Source organism: Temnothorax nylanderi, unplaced genomic scaffold, assembly GCF_030848795.1.
Source record: "Temnothorax nylanderi isolate EJ_2023f unplaced genomic scaffold, tnyl_v1.0 TNYL_tig1041_pilon, whole genome shotgun sequence".
Lineage (NCBI taxonomy): Eukaryota > Metazoa > Arthropoda > Insecta > Hymenoptera > Formicidae > Temnothorax > Temnothorax nylanderi.
The window spans coordinates 5559-25044 of NW_027250103.1; the positions used below are offsets into that span (position 1 = coordinate 5559).

At 32.4% G+C, this 19486-nt stretch overlaps 1 protein-coding gene and 1 long non-coding RNA gene across 2 annotated transcripts; one reads left to right on the top strand and one right to left on the bottom strand.

Moving 5' to 3' along the window:
* Positions 1–9163: 9163 nt before the first annotated feature.
* Positions 9164–11078, top strand: LOC139786456 (putative nuclease HARBI1). The gene is made up of 4 exons (XM_071725619.1): positions 9164–9800; positions 9913–10206; positions 10361–10569; positions 10652–11078. The coding sequence occupies exons 1-4, from the start codon at positions 9510–9512 to the stop codon at positions 10959–10961; spliced, it is 1104 nt and encodes a 367-aa protein (XP_071581720.1). The 5' UTR covers positions 9164–9509; the 3' UTR covers positions 10962–11078.
* A 101-nt stretch (positions 11079–11179) lies between these two features.
* LOC139786457 (uncharacterized) lies at positions 11180–12403 on the bottom strand. The gene is made up of 3 exons (XR_011722295.1): positions 12315–12403; positions 11989–12105; positions 11180–11881 (listed from the first exon to the last, which is right to left on the bottom strand). It is a non-coding gene; the product is annotated as an uncharacterized lncRNA (long non-coding RNA).
* Positions 12404–19486: the final 7083 nt, after the last annotated feature.

The window sequence follows — 19486 nt, forward strand, 5'->3', positions numbered from 1 at the left end:
TGTTGCCGGCGGTGCGTATTTTTAGAATGGCAGAATAATATAATCGGAGCCGAATGTGCAACTTCCTGCCACATGATCCGAAATCGAATCTCAGTCGCTACAAAAATTCTTTCTTCGAGAGAGTGGCGATAAATTTTATAATCTCTATAAATACTTCTCTCTCTCAAGAGTGAGGATTAATATATTTATTCCTCGCGCAGAAACTCTTGCCTCATTTCACACACGTGACAAATAATTCTTTTAAGCTGCAAGTTTTCCGTCTCTTTAATATGAGAAAGTTTATATTAAAAGTTAAAGAATAATAGTAATTTTTCATCTTTCATTTTTATCATAATTTCATAAATTTCATCAACAATTATTGCTTCTTTCGCATCACTGCAGTTTTGTACGGTCATAAGATTAGAAAATTAGAAGGTGAATACGTGCATACGTAGAAACATTAAAACACGATAAACTAGATTTGTAGGACATCGAAATTTTCACAAGAGACTGTTTTATTTTTTACGTTGGCTCGTAAAATTGCAGTTTTCATTCACTCGGACATATTTGACATGTTTATGTGGCGGCTATTCGTCTTCATTATTGTAGGAGCACGGCGCCAGAGGTTTACGCCGACCCCCGCATGTCCCCAATGTGTTTGCCTCCAAATCGCGACGACGTCTTTATTTTCTCCGTATATCCGTTTCGTTTAATGGCTCGTGAGATTTCTTCGGATTGAGAGTGGAACCGAATTTATTTGACTGGTACCGAGAAGACACCGATTGTCGGCGAGCCTCTTCGTTGTTGTCATCGTCTTTTTGTTCACGTCGAAAGATTTTATATATTAGACGTTTAAGTGTTTGTAGTTTATAATTAATTGCATAGAAGAAGAATAAGTGGCAACCTCCTCTATTCAAAACATCTCGTTGAAATCTTCGTGAAGACACGCGGAAGAGTACATAGAATAAATGCATTGCGTAAATAACGTAGAGTTATCTATTTTGACTCTAGTGGAGTGTAACAGCATAAAATAACGTGTTACGTAGAAAATTTGTATTTCAGACAGAAGTAATAATATTAAGATTGGAATATGTGATACCTAAATTTCTTGCAATAAATTTTTCGACGTACTGACCGCGTTTTTCTTTTAATACCGAAATATCATGATCTTTTTAATTGTTCTATTATTTATCAGAAATCTCTTTATCCGTTGAGTAACAGACAAAGAAATTTAAGAAAGCATTTTGTTAAAAGAATTTTGATGTTTGATCGAATAAAACGGACCTATAAAAAGATCGTCGCGATGCATCGTCGCGCAGCAGGTTTGTCATTATGCGCCGCATTTAGGGCGATGGGGATTTAACAGTTTGAGTGGCCACGAAAATAACACACTGAAAATAAGCGGTAAGAGATTCGATGCTAGGTATCATCGCGAGACGATCGGCTCGACGCCGTCGATCTTGATTATCGTAAAAAGGAAGACGCGCCGCGGCGCTGCCTCATGCAGGCGCACTCAAACTTCACTCTCGTCGGTGACATTACGCACAATCAGCTAAAGCTGGCGCTTAGAAATCTGACGAAGTGCAGAACGATCTCCTAATTCGTGTTTCTATATAGGTACTATACTGCTCACCGCTGTAAATGCAGATCAATTGAAATAGAAGGATTTACATTATTTTCATGCCGTGATAAATAATAAAGAAATTAATACAGAAATGTATCGTATTTCTTATTCAATTATAAAGCGTTTCTTGCTGTTGGCTAAATTAATGAGATGTTAAGTTGACAAATTAAACACAGGAAGTGAAGAATTGTATAACACGGAGGCGGTTAATTAGGCGACTGGGACGACCTGCGCGCGACGTAATCCCGGAGAACCGGAGGAAATTATTTAACCGTTTACAAAGAAAATGGTTCTTTCTTAATCGCGTGTTCATACGTTACTCGGTGATACGCAGAGTGTACACACGACCGTATTTTATCGCTATGTAAACACCTAATGTGGCCGAGGTGCTATACATGCGGAGCTATACATATACTTACGCAGATACTCGACTAAATTATGGTTCGTTCGTTATTATTTACGATATGTATGATGCGATTCGATAAATTGTGATATTAGTTTGCTAGCTGAAATTCTTTTGCCTGAATGCGGTACTTTTGCGCAATCGCCCTCTGCTGAAATGGACATTTTTATCAGCGCAAGCGTTTGAAAACGATGGCCAATCTAGATATAATAATTTTTTTAAATATTTACTTCGCTTGAAAACTGGATTCAATTAGCGACCAATACTTAGAGATTATACTTTGTTTATAATAATTGAAAAAACCAAAGACTTAACAATATATAGATCTTGAAAAAAAAACAACTACATTAAAAACTCTCTTCTTCATTTGAGTAATTGTTTTATACCTTATTTTATCCCTGTGTTTTTTATATATATTAGAAGAGGAGTCATATTCGGATTTGAAATTAGTAAGATACTTCTATATTCCATTTCTTTATGTCGTTCTCTCTTAATGGAAAATGGAATCTTTCATATTTCGGCTTGAACGTTGAACGTTCTACGCCACTGTGCATTCATTGTTCGCCGCCGATTTATAAATTCACTCATGCGATATTCATACAATTAACATCGTGCGATCTCGCGTACACAAACGGCAAGCAAGTTGACATTCATCCCGAGTTAATCCAATTGGAGAGAGAGGAGTGTCAGTTTGGGCGCGGCTTGATGTGCAGTTCGCCGATTAAACCTGGTTGAAAATGAACGGTCAGCCTCAATCGAGCAGCGTCACTCTTTCAGAATGATCCCCGACGTGTAAAATGTCAAATTACGTCGTTGTATTTTATACGTCACGCAGAGACATATCGCTAAGAAAACTCGAGCGAGTTAGAGTACTGGTGAAATAAAACTTTAACTTGTCTAATAGAGAGTAGAGATTGTAATATGTGTGTTGTAACTTATAGTAAAATAGTAATACTTCTTTAGCCTAGTCGAGATAAAAGATGTAGTAAATTTTAACGCAAAAATGGTTTATTTATTTATCGAACAGCTATAAAAGATATTAAAGACATTCGATTAATTTAAGTACACGGAGAGAATTTTCTCTTAAAATTTACCCTGAAATCATGGTAGTTGTGGGACAACATGTACCACCAAGAATTTTATGTGAGCTATTCTGATTAATATCCACCATAATAAGAAATATTAATATCTATTTCATTAAAATATAAAATATATTTGATTAATTTTACTAAAATATATCTAGGAAATTTCAATAATTTTTCAAAATTTACCAATCTGCATGGTAATTTTTATCACGTTGTTTGTAAAATGTCTTTTGTATATTTTAAAAATTCCTTGGTTGCCAAGTTGTCCCAAATTTGTAGTGAATTTAAGGGTAAAATATAACAAAAAATTCTCTCCGTGTAGGTTTACGTACATGATACATTCTTTTGCGCTACATGCGAGCTAGTAATGTGCGCAATGTTTCTCATAATTTGCTAGTAGGCCAGTCATATTAGACTAATTTAGGGGGGTTACCTTCCAATTAATCTTCACAAGTTGTAACCACCATGAATCGCTTTGATTTAAGGTGCTGTAAGTGAGATTTATTTTGCTTCGCAATGCGCATGCGCATTACAAAGTTATTAACAATATTATCAACAAAAAACGCGATTTTTTTTATTTTTTCTCAAATATCTCGAAAACTAAGCAAGATAGGGTAACTAACTATACATACCTTTTTTGTAGAGCGTAAAATTATCTACAATAATGATCTGAACAACATTTATCGTCAAGTCAGTCGTTTAGCTTGCACGCGCCGTCAAAGTCCGAGACTCGGATCCCAAAAACCCTCGATTTTATCGTTTTTTTTATGTTGCGCCGGTGATTTTTTTCCGTCATTTAAAATGGAATTAAAAATCCCCAAAAAATCACACATCATCTGAGAACTACAAAGAATACTTTTCATGGTATAAATGATTTTTTAGACCCTTTTTTTTTAGTTTGTAGCTATGTAAGCAAAAAATTTTGATTTTTTGGAATAGTCTTAGTTTTTCGCTGTTTTCAGGCCTTAGAATTTATTTGAGATGATTTTTATCATATGCATCTTGTTGTGGACGAAATTTGCAACAAAAAAGGACCCTTGTATTTTTTTCGTACGACGAACGCTGATTTTTTTATTGACGCGCAAAGTTATCTAATATTGCGCACAGGTCGGATAACGCTTGTTGTACACTAAAATAATTATTTTTTATTAAAATTTACGTAATTTTTCGCATTATTATTGAATCATATTTCAAAGCCGTTTTCAACACATTCTCTCATTTTTACTTATTTATTAACAAATATGTTTATTTAAAAATTATTATAAATAATTAAAAAAATATGTTATATTCGTTGTACTCGTCGTCTCATATCAACTCGAAAAATGTTTTTAAAAAATTTATTTATATTATTTACAACATTTATAAATAGTCAAAAGATGCACTGTATGTTTGAATAAATGTTTTAAATAATATGAATAAATTTTTTAAAAACATTTTTCGAGTTGAAATGAGACGATGAGTACAACGAATATAACATGTTTTTCTAATTGTTTATAATAATTTTTAAATAAACAATTTGTTAATAAATAAGTAAAAATGAGAGAATGTGTTGAAAACGGCTTTGAAATATGGTTCAATAATAATGCGAAAAATTACTTAAATTTTAATAAAAAATAATTATTTTAGTGTAAAACAAGCGTTATCCGACCTGTGCGCAATATTAGATAACTTTGCGCGTCAATAAAAAAATCAGCGTTCGTCGTACGAAAAAAATACAAGGGTCCTTTTTTGTTGCAAATTTCGTCCACAACAAGATGCATATGATAAAAATCGTCTCAAATAAATTCTAAGGCCTGAAAACAGCGAAAAACTAAGACTATTCCAAAAAATCAAAATTTTTTGCTTATACAGCTACAAACTAAAGAAAAAGGGTCTAAAAAATCATTTACACCATGAAAAGTATTCTTTGTAGTTCTCAGATGATGTGTGATTTTTTGGGGATTTTTAATTCCATTTTAAATGACGGAAAAAAATCACCGGCGCAACATAAAAAAAACGATAAAATCGAGGGTTTTTGGGATCCGAGTCTCGGACTTTGACGGCGCGTGCAAGCTAAACGACTGACTTGACGATAAATGTTGTTCAGATCATTATTGTAGATAATTTTACGCTCTACAAAAAAGGTATGTATAGTTAGTTACCCTATCTTGCTTAGTTTTCGAGATATTTGAGAAAAAATAAAAAAAATCGCGTTTTTTGTTGATAATATTGTTAATAACTTTGTAATGCGCATGCGCATTGCGAAGCAAAATAAATCTCACTTACAGCACCTTAAATCAAAGCGATTCATGGTGGTTGCAACCTGTGAAGATTAATTGGAAGGTTCGATGTCTAATATAACTGGCCTATAGCTTGTATGGAATTTTAACGCGAAAAAATGCACCATCTACCTATACGGTTATATAGATTAGATGGTTGCAATATTTTTGTTTTTGATGAATTTCGGTACGCGTCAAATCCTTGAGATCGTCTTTGCAACTTTGACACGTTCCACAGTTCGTTAAGAAAAAAAATTGCATAACTTTTCCGTCCGTAAGTGTACGCATAGTTGGCATCAAAAAGATTGATATTTTAAATCACTTTCGCAAAATGGTATTTAAAATATAATTGAACTTACAGTGATTTACTTTTATGCTTATATTGGAAAATTATATTGTTATTTAAAGATACATTAATTTTATGTATTTTTGTATTATTTGGACTATTATTGATATTTTGCCCATTACTTCTACATATGATAAATATTTATTTATTGTATTGAAATTATTGGCTTGAGTTAACTCAAGTCGCTCCAATTGTAAGTGTCGCTGAAAATTACATAAATAAAAAGCTCTTTTCATTCTTCTCGAATGAATATTGAAAATCATGAAGAGAAATTTTAAACTTCGCCTTTTTAATGCCAACTGCACACTTACAGTTTTAAACATCAAAATAAAACTTATACTTCGTTAACATATCATTTCTCGAGCTTTCATTATTATGTGTCTCGTCATTCTTGAATCTTTATCGATTTGAAATGACGATCATTTCTTCTTACAATTTTTTAAGAATTTTAAACGAAAACTTTATTGTCTATTCATTGTTTTATTTTAAATGTTATCGTTGAAATTTCGAAACACACGGAAGAAGTTAAGCAACAAGCAAATCGACGAATTGTAATTGAGCATTTGCTTAGACTTCCTATTTGATCTCTTATTCTTGAAAATGTTCGACTACGTAATTATACACCACACTGTAAAATAATGGAAACTATATTTACGGTCGAAACTGCGTAATATTTCATGGTTTTAATATCCGATTTACACGTTTAATTCACATATCTCGTAATCTAATGCGAGAAGAACAGAAAATATCGAATGTGTACTTATTCGGTAAATTTAATCTTTTTAAAAAGCTTTTATTTATTTTTTAATCACTTTTAATGTTTCCTGTTTAATGTTTAATGTTTAATGTTTAATGTAATCCTACATTACAATGTTTTTGTTTCACTTTTATTTCACGTCTTTGATAGTACCAATTTATGTGCCTGAGAGCTTAAAGGCTTAAATTTTCCTTTAATTTAATTAAATTGAGCGATTATCGATCATCAGCAGGCACTATAGGGTCTCATACCTCGTAAGATTTTTTTAGATTTTGTCTAGGAAAGAGTTTTCATAAATCTTAATAGATTAAAATTACTTATTCTAAAAAAGATTTATTAGTTCCCTTTATTACTTAAATCTTTTATTTTCAATACATTTTTTTTAAATAAAGTCACATAGATTCCGTGGTATTCAAGGCTTAAAATGGTGTCTGCTGAGGGTTGAATGCTTTATTGCGAGGGAAATTCAACATTGTTTTTCATGAAATTATAAGTTAAGAAAAGATTAATAAGTGAAGTAGGTGCTATAAATCCAAAATGCATCTTATAAAGTTATCTAATGTGTACTTTTTTTATATTAAGATATTATTTCAAGATTTATATATAATACTTTACACATATTTTAATACAATGATAGACATTTAATACAAAGAATAATGAAATGGCAAGAAGAATTGAGTGATAATCTTATTATTTGCATATAGATATTAAAATGCATATGCAATATGCAACTTTCTTTTGACTATATATTGCTTTCCGTCAAAGGATTCTTTTTATCATTTTATGTTTAAGTATTAAACTGATGTCATCAAGAAGCGAAATCCTTTATAAGATATTTTATCTCTTATATCAGAATGTATCAGGATAGAGTCTGATATAAACTATTCATTTTTTATTTTTTTAATCTTTTAGTTTTGCATGCAGAATGATAATGAGAATCGATTTATGTAAGAAAATCATCGAGTGAACAAAATATCAATAACTTTAAAATTTCGGGAGCACCTTCATAAAAACTATCGTATTACCTAAAACAAAGCAATTTTTATTTGAAAGTTTTTCCATCAATTGCATTATTTTTTAAATATTTAAGATGGTCATTTAAAATTGGTTTATATTTATGTAATAAATATAATTGCTGTTTACAATTAGTTATAATTGTGTTTAATCATAATTGTGTTTTAGAAAATGTAATAATTAGGTATGTCTTGTTTTCATTTTTGAATAAATCGAATGTTTAAAAAACCAAATCTTCAAATATAAGGATCGATATTTAATTCATTTATGTATAAGGAGAAATAAAATAATAAAAAAGTCTATGTTGGATTTCCAAAGTATGATTTGGCATATTAAATTAGAGATAAATTAAATTTATTATTAATATTTCTATTTTTTTAAATAAAATTATCTTTTTATAAAAATAATTGGTTTGATTGAAAATCAGAATTAATTGTATTTTATTATTATTATTAAAATTCTAATAATATTTTTCCTTTTTTTATGTAGAACAAGCAGAATGATTCTTTTTTTTCCCTTGTATAGAAAATCTATATGGATCATTATTTCATCGCGGAAAAACGTAATCTAGAATTAATATCATTACTGTCACGCTATGTCGCAGTACGCGATTCGCTCTCCGAGTCTCCGTGAGAGATGCACAATTCTTCCGCACGCAAACCATAATGCAAAATGCAATTGACAAACGACGGGAGAGGATTACAAGACATCTTCGTTGCGCGTAAGAACGGAGAGACGCCGTTTCGCAAATCTCTTCTTTCAATAAAAAAGAAAAAAAATGAAACGGCATTAATTATCTCTGTAAGTATCGTTACATCTGGATACCATAACTATTACGGAGTCGATTGAAGCGTAATAAAGAAATAAATGGCTGACCTAAATTCCGAATTCCAAATCGCGCCAACTCCACCTTGAATATAATTTTAGAAATATTTTATTTGAAACAAAAAATTATTTCATGGTTTTCATTTGAATATCATATGAGATAGAGTTGTTTCTTCTCAATTACGAAATCAAACAGTTTTTTATTTGAAAGGTAGATTTATCGTTTACAAATGAGTATTCTTTTGATACGTTTTGCTAACATAATAGATAAGGTAGGGGGCCCAAATTTTGTCCTCTTCAATTTCTCGGTCCTGTCGCTAAAAGCGCTATCGGCGGCACACATGCAGAAGGCTCGGGGGTGGGGATCTGATCGAGGTTCGACCATCGAGTCTTTTCCTTGCGCGCCGTTGTTCTTATCTCGCTCACTCCTGTTACTGTCCTACTCGCTCTTATTGACGACTCGCTTGCTCTTATACCTTCTCGCTCGCTCACGTAACAGCTGTGTTTTAAGACCGAGACGCTTTAGAAATTATCACATTAAACATTTTTTATATACACCGGGATACACATGTATAAATTTCTCAATTATATTATAATAAACGATTTACGACAACGAATCGAGAATAATTTTATTCAATGCAACTCGCTATAACTGTTACTCATTATTACTTATAGTACTACTGTGACACTTATATATATATATATTTTTTTTTATAACGGTGGGGAAATTCTCATAGGATACCCCCACTCCCCGGGTGAGGGAGCGGGCGTTTATGTCGGACTCTTACCGACTAAAACCCCACCGGGGCCGGTATTCATAATCAGATCTTATCTCAAGACCGTCTTAAGTAATATCTTAAGATGCTAATACGGCTCTGTGGCCCGTATTCATAGTCAGAACTTATTTTTAAGTCCGCCTTAAGTTTGATCTTAAGACGACCTCTAGATTCATAGTCAAAAAATAAGGCGGGATTTGAGCAAAATCTCAAGTTAAAGCTTATCGAAGACGATCTTGTTTCAAAACGTCTTGACATGATTCATAAACACATCTTATTTTACATAAGCATATACTTAAGACCATCTTATTAGTTATGAATTCATAGTCATTTAAGATCATCTTATTTGACATATATGTTGTTAAATAAGACGATCTTCGCCAAGTCAAGTTGGAAGGTGACTTAAGCAAGCTCTTGCAGTGTCAGAATAGATGTGTACATAATGGATATGATAAATATTAGTGAAATAGAGGACATTAATTTGTCAAGCGAAGATGAAGAAGTGCAAATTCGTGTTCCGAAACGATATATCCGCGATGGTGAAAATCCTTTCGAGTTTTATAATGAATCGGAATTCAAAAAAAGATTCCGTTTTGCAAAAAATTCAATTATGTTTGGTATTTTACCGTTAATAGAAGAACGACTTTCAAAAATTAACAATCGTGGTTTACCAATCACACCAGTTTTTCAATTATTAATTTCTTTACGATTTTATGCAACAGCAAGTTTTCAGGTTAGTAATGAAATTGTGTTACAGTTTAATTAAATTCACAATTATATAAATATTAAAAATCTTTTATATAAGGTAAAAATATGTAAATATGTATAAATATATATTTTTATAGCTTGTCATGGGAGATGTAATAAAAGTATCGCAACCTACAATCTCAAGAATTATTTTTCGAGTGTCAACTCTGTTAGCCAGTCATATTAATGTATACATCAAGATGCCACTATCAGCTGTAAAAAGGATTGAAAATAAACGTTTATTTGAAGAGCTTGGACGTGTTGGAGCTATAGGTTTACCTTCTATCAGTGGAGCAATCGATTGCACGCATATTCGACTGACACATACCAGATTTCAAGCCATTGATGAAATATTTAGAAATCGAAAAGGATATTTTTCGTTAAATGTTCAAGTAAGTATTTTAACAGTTTTAATTTAATTTTAAAGTAATGAAAATTAGACATTTTTTTGTTCTCCTTGGAATTATATTCATATATTATATTTTTTATATATAACATTTTTTAAATTAATATTTTATTAAAATTTAGTTAATATATATTTTGCAGGCTGTTGTTGGCCCACATACTGAGTTTTTAGATATAGTTCCAGAATGGCCAGGAAGTGAGCATGATAGTCGTATATTTCAAAATTCACGTATATACATGCGATACAGACAACGTGAATTAGACGGGATGCTAGTCGGAGATGGTGGTTACCCTTCTTTACCATTTTTATTGACACCAATTAATAATCCTATCAGTGATGAAAAAGAAAGGTATACATATAATTTAAAATTACAATTCTAGCAATAATAATACTAGTACAAATATATATAATTGATTGTATTTTTGTTACAGTTATAATATAATTCATGGGAAAACACGAAGAATCGTCGAAAGGGTCTTTGGAATTTGGAAACGTAGATTCCCTTGCTTATCAAGAGGTCTTCAAACAAAATTAATAACATCTACAACAATTGTTATAGCATGCGCTGTCCTTCACAATCTCTCGCTAATATATAATGATATTATGGAAGTAGAAGAAGAAGAAGTAGAAAATATAAATCAAGATGACGAAGTTCCGCCACTTCCACCTCACTGGCAACCAGGAGACGGCTTTCTTGTGCGAAATGCTATTATCGAACGAATGTTCAGATTAAATGTTTGACTTCGACAATAATTTTGCAAAATATATTTGTAAATATTTTGTAAAATATATTTGTATGAACATGTGTTGCTGCATATAAAATAAGTTAAATAAAAGATGCATAAAATATGAATACAATTTATTGTATCATTTAAAACATACTTTATTTTTGTACCATATAAACGTAATATTATTTTTAAATAAAAAACAAAACATTACATAATATCATTACAATGTTATATTGAATATCGTCATATTTTTTAATTGTAGAAAGAACATTTCATTACATACTTAATATAAAAAAAAACGTTACATTAGTAATTACATATTAGTACATAATACTAATATTTAGAGCAAAATAAAATTAAACAAAAGAAAATAAAAATAAAATAAAATGTATATAATTTGTACATGGTTGTACTTTATTACACGCAACTGACTAAAGTGGGAAGCACAGACTTTTGCATAACATAAATGCAAAAGTCTGTGTTCAGGCTTTAACATTCTAACATTAACATTAACAGGGACTGTCTTTTCTTATAGCAGTATAATTTATTTTTTTACGGATAAGTCCATATTTTCCTTATCTAATTCGGTACTTTTGAGCTTTGATTTCTTTATTCCTATTTCTATTTTTTGTATTTCTTTTAAATGGTTTAATTGCAAATCGTTAAATAATTTTAAATGCTCTTCTTTCATAAGTGTTATTTTTTCTTCGTGTTTTAACTTAATGTTTGCTAATGTTTCTTCTTGTTTTATAATATTTTTTAATCTTTGTATTCGTAATTCCTCTTCTTCATTTGATACTTCCAGCAAATCTTTTCTCTTTCGTTTAAAAACACGTGGTTTTTTCATATCATTATTTAAATGTACTTTTAACATATCTGTACTGTGTGATGTCATCAGTTCTTTATTACAACCTTCTGCAATAGTAACTGTGTCTACAAAACATAAAAAGATAGTGTTGCAATTGTATTTTGTACTTGTCGTAGTCAAAGAAATACGCTTTAATGGATAAATATATAATAAAAATTTTATAAAATAATACCTTGCGAAACAGTAGTGCTTTCTATATCATCTATGTTTATCACATGTTCCTTTTCTTTATTAAATAATACTTCTACACCTTCGTCAGACATGATATCAAATACAAACTCACGTTTATCTGAAATGCACGAAATAATGAAAGTTCATATTCATGTTTGATATATCAAAAGCATGTGTTGCTGAGACAGCTTAGCATTAACTTTAACATACGGTACATACGACAATGTCTTACTTTTGGTGACCTGTAGTATAAGAGTTAAAAAATATTCTTACGAAAACTTTATTCTAAAGTCTAAAAGTCTAACAGTTAATTAATATATAATATACCATTAATTTCTTCTTCCGTCATATTAGATGAAAATAATACTGGTGCGGTTTTCATCAAATGGGGTGCAATGTTGGCAATATCAGGATCAACTTCTGTTTTGCCTCCTGTGGTCCTCCACCCGTTGCCATAAGTGATTGTTTCTCCTTTGTTAATGCTTCTCGTTGACATTGCTTTAGATTTGCCCACAGTTTCTTTAATTGCTGAACAGTTCTCTGTTATCAAAATTATTTAAAGATCAACTATATATTTTATTTCACATAAAATTTTATGTACCGAGAGAAACAACACCAAAAAAAAAATAATAATAATAAAGCTACAGTCATTAAAATCATAAACTCGACTTTAGATGCTAAGCACTATCAGCTGGACAAAGAAATTAGTTTACCAATGATTAATCATTACTTTTTCTCTTTAGGCAGTGCTTACCTCGTGACAAATTAATGTTGATTGATTAAATTCATTGCATATTTCGCCCCATGCAACGTCCTTATCTTTCAATGTTGGGCCGTCATTTTTCTTTAATTCTATTATATGTTTGTATTTATCAAGTATTTGTATAAATACTTTCTTTTCCATAGATGTGTAATGTTTGCTTTTGCTACTTTTTTCTTTAGAAGCCATTCTACAAATAAAATTGTAGAATGGTTAAGATTAAAAAATCTTAAAATAAATAATTATCACAAATAATCGTTTACTTATAACTTACTTATAATAGACTTATAACTTCAAGAATTACTGGACAACAGCTACGACTAAACACAAAATGATAATCAAACTGCGCCGCCTGGCACGGTCTTGGTTAATGATGTACAAGATGTGCACACACTTTATAAAAGATTCGACATTCTTATTGGAGGAACCAACAGAAATAGTACGGAAACAGCCGATCGAGAATAAGCATTGTCTTAAGTACGGTCTTCGCCAAGTACGATCGTACGATCTCAAATCAAATAAGATTACCTTGAGCGAAATCTTCTTCGTGAAGATAATCTTATTTCACGACTATGAAATCTGCTAACATCAAGACGGTCTGGATTGGATAAGACTGCCTTGGTCAAGATCGTCTTAAGTGCCGACTTGAGGTTCGACTATGAATACGGGCCAATGACGATAAAGATGACGAAGAATACCAAGACAATGACGATGAAGATGACGAAGAATACCAAGACAATGACGATAAAGATGACGAAGAATACCAAGACAATGACGATGAAGATGACGAAGAATACCAAGACAATGACGATGAAGATGACGAAGAAAGTAGTAATTACACTCCCAGCGACACTAATGTTCCACAGATATTTACACAAAATGAATTGAATAACGTAATAAGAGATTTAGGTTTACCCAAAAATGGAGCAAAATATCTGGCTTCAATACTAAAGAGAAAAAGTCTACTATCAAAGGGTACCAAAGTGAGCTTCTACCGGGATAGAGAGAAGGATTTTAGGAAATTCTTCTGTCGAGATTCAGATTTGGTATATTGTTCTGATGTCAACGGACTAATGAATGAATTTAAACTTAACGTGTACAGAGCAAACGATTGGAGGTTATTCATTGACTCTTCAAAACGAAGTTTGAAAGCAGTTTTGCTTCATAATACCAACAAATATGCACCAATTCCAATAGGACATTCGACGGTATTGAAAGAAGATTATAAAAATATTGAAACAGTCTTAGAGAAGATCAAGTACAAAGAACATAACTGGCAAATATGTGGAGATTTCAAAATTCTGTCTATGATTCTAGGACAACAATCTGGTTTCACCAAATATCCATATGTCTTTGGGACTGCAGAGATCGGAAACATCACTTTACCCAAAAAGAATGGCCAGAGAGAACGTCTCTTGATCCTGGTTCGAAGAACATCATAAATGAGCCATTAGTTGAACGTTCGAACATCCTTCTTCCTCCACTTCATATCAAACTAGATTTGATGAAACAGTTTGTCAAAGCTTTAGTTAAAGATGGAGCATGTTTTGAATATTTAGCACGCAAATTCCCTACTTTGTCTGAAGCCAAATTAAAGGAAGGAATTTTCGATGGGCCTCAATCCGTACAATGTTACGAGATGACATGTTTATTACTCATATGGATGAAGAAAGAACTGCCTGGCTCAGTTTTAAAAAGGTTGTAGAAAACTTCCTGGGTAATCACAAAAGTGATGATTACAAAGAGTTAGTATCTGATATGGTCACAAAATTTAGTGAGCTAGGTTGTTTGATAAATCTGAAATTACACTTCCTTAATTCACATCTGGATCGCTTTCCCAAAAATCTTGGACATTATAGTGAGGAACAAGGAGAGCGATTCCATCAAGACATTAAGGAAATGGAGCGTCGATACCAAGGGAGATGGGATGAACATATGATGGCCGACTTTTGTTGGATGCTAAAAAGAGAAAATATAACGAGAGGAAAAAAACGCAAGAGAAATCCACTACATAGGTCCTTTGAAGATAAGAGAGTACGTAAGAGCAGACGATTCTTTTAAAAACGATTGTTTGAAAAAACTGGAAGGTGATGGAGCAATTCCGGTTTTATATTCGTTTTTAGTGACTCAAAATACGTAGGCATAACTTAGGGCGCATCCCGACGGATAGAGAAATAGCGGAACGGAACAGTAACGGAATCACTCTGATTGGTTAGCTCTCCAAATTATGGAGTCAGATCCTCAGTACGATCTACTTTTTTGTGGGCCTGTGTAATATATTGCATTTTACGTCCGCCATATTGGATCCGCCATTTTGAATTTTAAAAATTCGAGAACGGATTCGTAATCAGCGCCCCAAAAAACCCCCGGATGCAAAGTTTCATTAAAATTGGTAAAGAAGAATAATTCGTGACTTCAAGGGTTAATTTTAAAAAATATTAATTAAAGTTTAAAAAAACTGGAGGGTGATGGAGCAATTCTGACTTCATATTCGTTTTCAGCGGCTCAAAATACGTAGGAATAGCATAGTCAGATCCCCAGCACAACCTACTTTTTTTTTGTGGGCCTGTGTAATTAACGTGTAGGCGGCAGAAAGATGACTATCCCTGATGTCCCGATAGCCGAAAGCAGTGTATGTAAAGCAGTGTCAATAACCGGTATTGACTTTAATTCTCATGAGCCTATATTGTTCAATCTAACTTTTACTATGTCTCACATGTAAAAAATATAGTAAAAAATTTTATAATTTCTTCATGGTCCGCGGCTAACTGCCGTACATAGTAATTTTTTAATATAAAATTTTATCCGTTTACTGATATGGTATTGATGTTTCTTTTGATCCAACAGATCAAACAGGTGATATTTTTTACGGTAGTGATACTTTGAATAGCAATTTGGATGAATATAAAGACAGTAGTAATGACGAGCAATAACAACAATTTTGAACGGTAACAATTCAAGTGATGCGTGCCCGAATACTGAATTTATTATAAACTTTACTAACGTGTGCGTTGAAACTAATGACTCACGTTCAGATAAATGTTATATTATCTGTTCTTAGACAACATGAGTGTTTCCAGCAAATATTAAAAGATGCTCGATCTTTGTAAAGACTCTTCGCAAAATATAAAAGTTATTGATCCTAGCCAATACCTTCATATCGGTATTGAAACAAATATTACAACAAAATTAAAAAACATCCATACAGAAATACCTCATGTATTAATCATGTATTACTTATAGATTTTTCTACCGATAACGCGCTAACATTTATCTAACAATGTTCGATGTGATGTATGGCCTATTCAATTTCGAATTAGAAATATATCTGATAAACGCCCGATGATAGCATGGGTGGCGATCGTGGCGCAGAGAGATGTGCCAGGGTCTAGCAAACCGGCGGATTAGAGTTCAAATCCGACCAAAGAATTGCTAGAAAGTTTTATTCGATCGCCACCTCTCGGAAGGTAGAGGCTACTGAATTTCGGCAGTTCTTATTGTATACTTCAACCACAACACTCTTAGATTTATTCGGAAATGACAACAAAATTACATTTTTTTTAATTACACTGCGCTATTCGCTATCCTCTTAACTAAGCCAAAAGTGAACGACGTTAAGATTAACAAAGCACAAAAATTGTTAGAATCATTTGTTTCCTACTGCATAAATATATACAGAAGAAATTCTTTGTCATATAACATTCATTGTTTAATTCATCTCCCAGAAAATGTTTGAAAATTTGGATCTTTGGATCATTTTTTTTGTTTTTCTTTTGAAAACAACATGACATTTTTCCGTAAGATAATAAAAATTTAAGTCACACGAAAGAACTGATTATCTTTTGTATGCATTTTTTAATACTATAAAATATTTATAAATCTTTCACTGTTATTGTAAAAAAAGTAACGTGCAACGCAGTGAGGCACAATCTACATTAATGTATAAGTATTATGTGTGTCAAATAGAACAAAGAAATGGAAAAAAGGATACAACGTAAGGAAGTTCTTCCACCTACTTTGAGTGGAAGAGACTGGTTGCGTATAGCGGATGAATTTAATGAAAAATGGAATCTTCCTCACTGCATAGGTGCTATTGATGGAAAACACGTAGTAATACAAGTAAAATCAGTAAATGCAATATTTTTATTTACGTTGACGGACCAAAATGACCATCAAATTGAGTGTAACCTTCATGAAGCACCTACATTTGAACGTTTACACTCAATAATAGTATAATAGTATTTTTTCGTGAGGGTTATTCGTCTCTGAATTTTCTTGTGTTAATACTACAACTTAAAATTCATAGAAATTCTTTCCCAATCTCCGGCCGAGCATGAAACAATGGTGTTTCGAAAAAATATAAGCTGATAAAAATTCTATCTGGCATTATTTTGCGGCCGACAAATGCCCAAGTCTGGCCGGAAAACCGAAGTTCTTCATTCAAGCGTGCCAAGGCAATGAATCCAATCCCGGTTTTAATGTCAATGAGTGTACAGAAATAGATGGATTAGACTCAATTTCCGCACCTCAAACATTCCGTATACCAATTCATGCGGATTTTCTTATTGCTTTCTCAAGCAGTCCAGGGAAAGTTTTAAGTTAGAATATATAGAACAAAACAAAATTCTTTTTACAGGAGCAGAACAGTTTCCAATGGACAACACAAGCACGTACTCAGAGTTCCATGTATTATAATTTTAATCATCCTAAGCGTGGTATAGCATTAATTTTCAATCACGAACACTTCATTATCCCGGATGTTGGTCGTCGCCTCGGTACAAAAGTGGTTTGTGATAGATTAACCAACACTTTAAAAAGTCTTGGCTTTCAAGTGGAGAAGTTCCAAGATTTGACCCACGAACAAATAAAAGAAAAATTGAAAATAGGTAAGATGCACTTTATCATGGATATAACTGAAATATGTGTCACCGTCACTCGATGTATTACAAAATGAACCATCGTAAGCGAGATATGGCACTTATTTTTAATCACAAAAATTTCATTTCGGGTGCTGGGCCTCGCCCCGGTACAGATGTTGATAGTGATAAATTGACCCGGCCGTACGCGAAGGGATTCGACAGCATATCAATACCATTCCTAAGATTGAAAGCTACTACACCCGAGCAAATACATCACGAACATTCATAAACGGCAGTCGCTCATTGGCAGACATCCACGGAGATTATGTGGCGAACTGCAAACAGAAAAACAAACTCTATGGAAGCTACGCAATATTTCTACGGCTTTTCAACGAAAAATTTAATATTTCTTTCTTTGTACCTAAGAAGGATTTGTGTGAAACTTGTGAGGCATATGAAAATGCCGCTAATGAAGAAAAAGAGAATTTAAAAGAGAAATACGATCAATATCTGTTTGAGAAGAATTTGTCAAAACAAGAAAAGAAACGCGATAAGGAAAATAATAACTTTAACGGCATTGTGGCAACGTACGACCTCCAAGCAGTCATGCAAATACCGAAAGGATATGTTTCGGTGTTTTATTATAAATCAAAACTAAACGTATTCAATTTTACCATTTATGACTTGCAAACAAATAACTGTGAATGCTACGTTTGAGACGAGTCCAACGGCCATCGAGGTGTAAATGAATTAGGTACTTGCGTGTTGAAATATTTACAGAAGAAAGCTACCTGACTGATGCTGAAGTTATTTTTTATACCGATAATTGCGTAAGCCAACAAAAAAATAAGTTTATGTTTGCCCTTTATTTATACGCCGTACGCCGTCTCAGTATTAAATCAATCACCCATAAATACCTGATTAAGGGACACACAGAATGAGGGTGACTCGGCCCATTCACTCATTGAAAGACAGGTTAAACGTCAATTAAGAGGTGGGCCAATTTACACACCTGACGGGTTCATTGCTGCCATTCAAACTGCAAAAAAGCAGGAAGAACTTTTTAGTGTAAATGAGCTGTGCTACAAAGATTTTTACGACCTCAAGGAGCTCGCTTCCAACTTTGGACCCATGAAAATAAAGAATTTCAAGCTTCATGATGTAAAAGTAATTAAAATTGTGCGAGAATCTCCAACCTCGGTGTATTACAAATATTCTTACAATGACGAATTTCAGGAGGCCAAGATTACAAATAGAAAAAAAACAAGTAAATGACTCAAACATAATTTTGAAGCCTGCATTTCTATCTCAGCGAGTTAGAAGGAGACGAAAGTATACCCGTGTGTACCTGGGTGACGTTTCCGAACGCAGCCATTATGTGTGATATGACTCGTGTGATATGACTCACACATTACTGTTTCTTCTTTTATATGTGATTTTAAGCTTAACGTTACATATGCCATATATATTTGGCTCATAATCTTAACATTAGATCTAGAATTATCTAACCTTCCGACCGCACGCTTTTGTACGTTTTACCCCATAAAACCGTAGTAGCCACCATGAAAAAAATTGCATAGCTATTTGGCAAATTTTTTTTTTTAATGCAAGGTACTTAAAGGTACAAAAAAAACGTAAAGAATATGTTGTTGTTCTGCACAATTGTTTTCTAGGTCAAAATAAAGAAAGGAAAACTTGCTAATTTTTACATTATTTTTATCCATTTGTATCATGTCTACACATTATTTTTAAAAAAATTGGCAATTATACCATTCGATAGAGCAAAGTTTCAGCTTTAAGAATGTTTTTTGAATTGCGATGATTTTTAACGGAGTTATGAGCAATCAAAGTCAAAATGCGGGATCCACTCGGAAAAAAGG